Below are 8,381 nucleotides of genomic sequence, written 5' to 3'. Positions count from 1 at the left end.
TGGTCAAAACGAACCCTTTCATTCAAGCTGTTTGCTCTTTGTCAGGTGCCATTAGTTAAGCTCCCTTTGTCCTAAATCTTGTGTTGGGTCCTGAGGTCGAGGATGGAGGTAACCTTTGCTACAGTCAGCCATTGGGCAACCTCCAGGCATATCAGCATTTTCTGTTTCAGGGTTTTTTTTTCCCCTTCGAGGGAGGGAGACTAGGTTATAAGTGTTTGTAAACTTGATGTTAGCAGGTTATGACACTTCTACTAAATGGAGCACGTTAATCATCCACCCCTGGACATCAGTCTTTTCTAATAAGGTATTCAAGAACAATGCTCTGGAATGAAGCTTCATGCAAGCTGCCTCCAATCATTCATTCTCTCACAAATTATAACAATTTGGTTTTATCAACCCCATTTTGAACACTGAAGATCCCTTATTTATCGGCAACACAAAGTTTCACAATGTTCAACAGATTAGTGAAGGAAACAGAGTTCGGAGGTTTCATGGTTAGAAACCATACCTGATGGACTTGGAGGCAAAGAGAAACAAAAAGGCAGTGTCATATATTTGTTGAGTTTTATCCCCCTTACATTTCTGCAGAAGAAAAATCATACACAAAACAGCGGCAATGCATGTCATCAAGGGCCTGCCACCTCTGTGACTTTGACCTGAAAACACATCAGCCAACTGATTTTTTTTTTTGATGAAATATTTACATGCACAAAAACACCTTATATCCACTCGGATGTGAGGCACGCCCTTTTGCGTTGCTCCCACTTGCAAAGCTCCTCCAATTTTCTCGCTCATTTGAATTGAATGATACAAAGCGAGTCCTTCATCGAATATTGGAGAAGATATTTTAACTAGGAAGCATAACGCTTCTCCTTCTCTGCCGTTACAAATGTAATACAAAAGCTAGAAATAGTGGAAATACCCATTGAACAGTAGGAACAAGACCTGCAGCATCTGCAAGAAACAGCATATTGGCATCCAAAAGACAACTTCTAAACAAAACATTGCATTGATTTTAAGGGTTTAAGTCACTAACTAGACCATGATAAGCAAAAGAAAGAAACTAGTGCTACATTTATTAAGCATCTATCTACAAATACAATCAAACAAACAAATATAATGCTTCAACAACCAACAGGCAATAAGAGAGCTTGTAAGAAAGAAGCAGATTATTAAAGAACACATGAACAATAGCCACATGAACAACTCCATGAATACCCTACACAAAAGGAATACTCGAACAACAATTTCAGAAGATAAAATTGCCCAGATCTAAATAATCTCCAACATTGCAATTTCACCTGGGATAGAACTTCCTATCTGATCTTTATACTGCTTATTAAGTTTATATGAATCCACATTTTGTAAAGCCTACCATTAGATAAGATTTCCTCATTGCCATCATAATTGCTAAAAACCAAGTCAGTCAAATGTCAGTTATCCACCCAATCAATAAAGTCTCATCTTTCTAAAAACATCATGATAAAATTCTTAGAAGACACGTAATCCCCAATCAACTTCATCTTTGAAAGCATGAAACACAAGATCAGTGGCCATACAATCCATAGATTCATATTTTTCCCTAAAAATTAATCTCTTATTAGAGCCCTATATGATTTTTCTAAACTCTTAACCTCCAATCAGTTTAATATTTGATAAGCATGATGGGCATGAGAGAAACATCTTATTTAATAGTAAACCTTACCAATTTTGGATGCACAAGAAAGGCTACTGAGAAAAAATTAAGTCTTAAGCAAGTGAGATTTGATAAGAAGCTAATATATGTGCACTTGTGAATGTGAAAAAGCGCTGAACTAAAATCATTCTTTTAAATTTAAACTTACATGAGGATGGTGACGGTGGAAATGATGGCATTATGTCTGGAGGCTTTGCATCAAATTCACTTTTTGATGGGGGCTGAGCATGAGCTAGAACTATGCTTGGCAAAGGACTTAGTGCAGGAACTGCATGGGTGACAGTCCCAGGTGGGCCCACCTGTGGATGAGGTGAGGCCGCAGAATAGTGCGGAGAAATCCTTGGTGCAACAGTAGGGACTGATTGAGCTGGCTTTTTGGTCTTGCTCGTGAACTTTCTTTTATGCCCATTTTGGCAACCAGGAGGCCTTGCTTCATAACTTCTCTCAGGTGCAGGAGAACTTCCTTCAGGTGCAGGAGAACTTCTTTCAGGTGCAGGAGAACTTTTGGGTGCAGGTGAACTTTTCTTAGGTGCAGGTGAACTTTTCTCAGGTGCAGGTGAACTTTTCTCAGGTGCAGGAGAACTTTTCCAAGATGCAGGCACAGGTGCTGCTGCAATTGTGGGAGCAATATGGGCATTGTGATGATGGTGGTGATGATGGTGATGGTGGTGATGATGGTTGTGAGGATGTGGCACTGGAGCAGGAGTAGGTGATGAAGAAGGGGCACCACCATGGAGGGAATGTTGTAGAATAGATGAAAGTCGAACTTGCTTAACCCTACCAAATACCGTGTTATTCAAGCCAAGGTTTCTAGAATGAGAACCTGTGATGGTTTGAGCCAACTGTTTTAACCTTGGAAGCGAGGGGGTATTCCCAACTGCTAGTAGAACAGATGACTGAACCGTAGTTGGAGGAGACACTGTTGAACCCTTTGAATTCGTCAAGCTGATGTACAAGTTCTGCATCACACATAATGATGCCCGTCAGTTACTAAAAATTAATATTATCACTGCCAGATGCCTACATTAAATAAAAAGTGTAACTTCCATGTCATAAATCATACATATCCATAAGCCCAAGAGCATTTCATGTATTTGTTTTGTTTACCTATAAAAAAAAAAAGGAGTCTATAAGAGTTGCTGAACCTGAGAGCATCTTTTGATGAGCAAAGAAGCAGCTCTGATTACAGAACAGCAAATCCTTCTCTATGACTATAGGTAACAAGCACTACCCTTCACAAAACTTTTTAATTGCCAATATTTCAAAACCCACCCACCCCACCCAGAAAATAAAAAAGCACACAAAAAGTAATTCTAATGTACACTTTCAAAAGACTAGCAGGAAATGGAGATAGTATTGTCAAACCTCATAAGATGCTAGATGTAAACCCGACTTCAGCTGGCTGGTCAGCTCATTGAAATTTTCTAGTATTTGTTCGATAGAGAAGTTTAAGGTAAAATTGAAAAGGATCTGCACTTTCTGCAGAAGGAAGGCACTCTGTGGAGGGCTTACTGTTATTCCTCCAGGAAATTTTAGCACCTCAAACGTGAATGGGTCCCCAAACAAAGATGCAGTCAAACGTAGAGATGATTGTTGCGTAACCAAAGATTCAAACAATTCCCTGATCAAACTTTGAGAAGTTAATATTCTTGAAGATTTTGCATCCAGATCAACCGCAAACACAACCTTCGTTATGTTTGTTCCAGCTGAGGGTTCTAGAGATAAAACAACCACCTGATTTCAACAATGAATTAGATGCAGAAAATTGAAGCATGTGTGTCCAAATCCACACACATGTATAAACAGTACATAATCAGAAAGGAATGGAGAAAGCAGATACCTTGGACTCGATACCTTCTATCTCAACAAAGATGTCATTCTCAAGCTGCAATAGATAGTCTTCCAGCAAAGAAATTGACTTCTTAACTTTGAAACTTGCTACTATATCATGACCTAGATAAACAACCTTTATCAGTTGCTTAAGCACTGGACAACTATAACAGAAGTTAGGAACTGTGTGCACGGCATCAAGAATGTACAACACTTGTGACTTAGAAATCAGAACCCATAATCCGAATTTATTGGTATTTTAATATTATCAAAAAAATAAGATAGCATGGTATGTATTTTAAATAATGACAATGCAAAAGATAGTGAAATACTCAAAATGAAGTAACAGCATCAAAACATCAAATGAAGGAAGAATTCACTTCTTCAGTTTTCATCAACTTGTTATCTTTTTTATGTTTTCCAACTAGACATTTTAACAATATTGACAGATTGCAAAGGGGGAAAGTGTATGTTTTCCAACAAAGAACCCATCAACAGCCACATAAGAGCACCACAGGCAGAGAACACCACACAGCGTAAGATTTGACAAGCATGATAAATTTTGATGCTATAATTATCACAGGCATCAAGTACCACCTAAGAAAAGTGGGTGCTGATAATGATAGCAACAAAAATGATATACAGACAATGCCAAGTAGCCACAACAAGAAACTCAGGAACACTACTAGAATTTACATATAATTAGCATCAAGAACCTATCCTGAAAGATGATAACACACAATCATATGCCTGAAAAGTATACAATTAATGTTTGATATTTTACCTCACCCTCTCCAATCTCTATGATGAAGCTAATAGCCTAATAAATTGCAGAAAGCAATCTAATCCATGTAGAATCAGTCAGCATTTCTGTTAGTATCATCCCATGAACATCTAGAACTAACAATTAGCTCATTTTTGTAAACAAGTTAAAAGACAAAGTCTAGCTCTAGTGTAGAAAGACAAATGCGGGTGTCATTTTTTGAATACTCAACCCCCCTTGGAAAAAGATTAGAGAAAGTCAAGTATTTAATGTAACTTTTCAAGGAATGAAACTCCAGTTCACCCACATTGTGAGATAACCGATATGAACTTCCACTGCAACTTGCCCTTAAGGCCAGACTCACATGTTAAATGGTAGAGTGGAATGTGGGGCATTCCAGGTTTACAGCACAGGGGGAAAAAGTGAAAAAATATTGCCTATCAAGAAAAATTATTCCCTTTGACTAAAATGGAAAACTGTAACACTTAACACCGATGCCAGTAGACCAATTAATCCACAATAAATGAATACTATGCTAACAATCAAACTGAAAAATGAGAATAATAACCAAATCCCAAGATGGTCATGATCATATCAAGAAAAGTTCTCCTTGTTGCCTATTAAAATTCACACTGAACACTTCCACCATTGCATCCATCCTACCTCGACAAGAGTAAGTTTATATCAATATAATATGAAACTTAGCTGAGTCAGAAATTCAAATCCTAAAACAACAAGATCAACAACAGCAGCATTTTATATAATTAAATACTGGGCAATGCCCCAGTTGGTCGCTAAGGATGGTGTAAAAGAAAACTACAAAATTAACTCCAGCATTTTTTTCTTTTTTCAATCTTTAGGATCCAAGGGGGTGAGGAAAGGAGGCAGCCAACCCATCATTCAGCTAAGCGGAACACAACCAGCAGGTTAATTGAGGTAAGTTTTCCACTTTCAACATAGAACACAAGATTGAAAACACTCCATTTTCTTCCGACAATGTTTCAGCAGCCAAAGGAATGGCAACAGCAATAAATTTGAAGGAAATCCCGGCGGACAAATTCATACAAACATAAGACTGAAATTCGTCTTGCTTGTCTTTTCCTACATTTTCTCATAGACCAAATAGAGGACAGCAGTGTCATCTAACACAAGCACCACCCAAAACCCACAAACCCTGTAACACCACCAAAACTCATAAACCATAAATCATATGCTTTGCGCATCTTCGGTTATCATTTCATCAGAACAACATAAACCACACCATTCAATGCTACTAGATTTCCTCTAGTCCTCACTTCCCCAGCATTTCCTCAGCAACAAAAAAGACTCCACTACGATCATCACATACCAACAACAAAAACCCACAAACCAGAAATAACCCCGAACCCCAACAAAAAACCTAGATCTATGTCTGCCACACAATGCCGACACCCAGAAACCAAAACCCACAACACCGAATCCAAAAAATTAAACAACTAAAATTAAAACCCCACCTCGGAACCTCGAATCCAGATCCAGATCCCTCTGATCCGCGTACTGCAAGAAGGGCGGAAGCCAGAATATCGCAGAGAGCATAACGGCAGCGCCCAGAAGCAGCGCCAGTACGCATCTGAACCCAACGCGACCACGGATCCGACACCGGCTGCCGACATTCTGGTCGGAGGGCTCCGACACCACAATAGCAGAGGGAAGAGGCTGCTCTTCTTCGACCTTTCCCATGTGTAATGCAAGCTCCTAAGGCTAGTCTTCATTGTCCTTAGGGTGCCCTAGGTTTGTAGGGCACAACCCCATTTCACAATTCAGACTGAAACCAGTGGTGTAGAGAGAGAAAGAGACAGAATGATAGAGAGAGAAAGTGGGATAGCCTGAATAATTTTTTAGGGTTTCAAGGAAGAGAGAGTGGAGTAACTTCTGCAAGTCACTTCTTTAGTAAGAGAAGCTTTTGGGTGGTGGTTTATCCGTTTTTTTCTCTTTATTTATTTCTTTTTTTCTTTTTTTTCCATTTTTTGAAATTTTTTGGTTGGAAAAAAATTGAAGTGGGAAGTACACTCCAGGAAGATAGCAGTGGTGGCCACCTGACAGTGCGTTTTTCCCTTTTTTTTAGACTGCGCACCCCCTGCGCACTACAGCCTGCACCACGGTGGAAATGCGAATAAATGTTACTTTCTTTAATACGACACCGTTTTATAAATCCCTTGTCTTCTTTTGAAATGATCTTTTCTATCTGAATTTTTTAAAATCCTTGCCAAAATCTTCGCTTCTAAATTTAGACTATTTTTATCATAAATATATATTCTATATACATTTTTCTATAATTTTTGTGAAAAATATTATTATAAATTATAAATCATAAATCATTTTCTATCACAAAATTTAAATATAAAATTAAGCCAACCACCACAATATATATATATATATATAAAATATTATTATAAATTATAAATCATTTTCTATCACAAAATTTAAATATAAAATTAAGCCAACCACCAATATATATATATATATATATATATATATATATATATATATATATTATGTATAACCAAAATAATAACTTATGACCAAAATAAAAAATCTTCTAAAATAAGAAAATATTAATAAATTTTATATAAAATATAAAATTATTTCTATAAAAGATAAAAAAAAATTAAATTTATTGATTTTTTAAAATAAATATTTAAAATTCTTTTTGCTATGAAAAAATGTGTTTTTATAATACACTCTTATAAAAAATTATAAACTAGAAATTTAAATTTATAAAGTATAAATTTTAAGCACCCGTTTAAAAATGACTAGTATTTTTAATATTTTTTTTTAATCAAATGTAATTATTATATTTGAACCATAAAAACATGGAATTATAATTATTTTTAAATTATTATTATTTTTACATGAATATGTGGAAACTGATTTTTTCTTAACCACGAAGACAAATTTTAGAAGACACTGATATAAAAATAAAACAAGTTCAAAGGTTCTTTAAATTAAAAGAAAAATTAATGAGGAAACTAATTGATATATTGTTTGTCCAATTTATTAATTTGGTTGCAAAAATTCATAAAGCCCCAAAACCATGTGGATAAGATAACCCAACAAGAAAGAGAGAGAAAAAAATAAGTAAGAAAGAAAGAAAAACACAAGCCAACAACTATGGTAGCTGAAGGATGAATTAAAATATAGAAATCAAGCTTATTAAATTAAATTAAATTTAATACATCAACTACTAGACGGAGGAGTTGAAGAGTTGAAGGCGTGGAAAAAGTTATCAGTTGGTAAAACTTGCACTTTGGAGAAGTTACACCAACTTGTAGAAACTTACCCCATTTTTTATTATTAATATTTGAAAAATGAAAATAAAATAAAGGGATGGTTGAAGAGGGGTTTTGAAATCGGAAAGCGAAAGGACTCAGCGCATGATGGCTGGCGCGCCAGTCACGGAGGATGCAAGGTCTTTGGGCTAGGGAGGCACCGCCACCACCCGTGATCCATTCAAGCCGCCTTGGGGTTGGTTTTAATGTTTGGATGGGTTTGAATTTGACTCCACGCTGTCAATTGAAATACTTTTTCTACGTGGAATAAAACTGAAAATTAAAATTACAGTTAGAATTAAAGCGAAATGTATAATTTCAAATGCGAAAAAATAGTCCGATGCATGTAAAATTAATTTTAAATTTGATAAATTATTTTTATATATTAATATAAACTCGTTTTATTTATTTTAATTATTTTATATAAAAATTAAATGATTTGAAAATATGAATTTTTAATTAATTTTACTTATATTTAATTTTCTTCTGTATTTTTTATTGTGAACTCAAATATCATAAAATCATTTTTTTTTTTTTTTGTAGAAATTCTTAGACCCCTACATAAAATAGTTATTAACTTTAATTAAAATTTGAAGGGTATATTCTCTAATACTATGATTCCCGATATTTTAAAATGGAAAATGATATTTTTATCTATAAACTTATTTATATCACGATAAATTGTGGTGTAGAACTCTACTTGTATTTATTTAGTTAAGTAAGCAATAACTAGTAGTAGGTAACACTTCTAAGTTGGAGGCATTGGTAAGGGTCCTACAATATC

The 8,381-nt window shown here is 35.4% G+C and overlaps 1 protein-coding gene across 1 annotated transcript; it reads right to left on the bottom strand.

Annotated features, from left to right (window-relative positions):
* Window positions 1–530: 530 nt before the first annotated feature.
* On the bottom strand, window positions 531–6,286 carry LOC100248215 (uncharacterized). Its single transcript, XM_002283506.5, has 5 exons — window positions 5,783–6,286; window positions 3,537–3,649; window positions 3,062–3,430; window positions 1,845–2,655; window positions 531–954 (listed from the first exon to the last, which is right to left on the bottom strand). Exons 1-5 carry the CDS (start codon window positions 6,006–6,008, stop codon window positions 884–886), a joined length of 1,590 nt encoding a protein of 529 aa, XP_002283542.1. The 5' UTR covers window positions 6,009–6,286; the 3' UTR covers window positions 531–883.
* Window positions 6,287–8,381: the final 2,095 nt, after the last annotated feature.

The sequence above is a fragment of the Vitis vinifera genome, chromosome 8 (genome assembly GCF_030704535.1).
Source record: "Vitis vinifera cultivar Pinot Noir 40024 chromosome 8, ASM3070453v1".
NCBI classification, from domain to species: Eukaryota; Viridiplantae; Streptophyta; class Magnoliopsida; order Vitales; family Vitaceae; genus Vitis; species Vitis vinifera.
The sequence above is the reverse complement of the archived record's forward strand: the minus strand, read 5'-3'. Positions and strand labels throughout refer to the sequence as shown.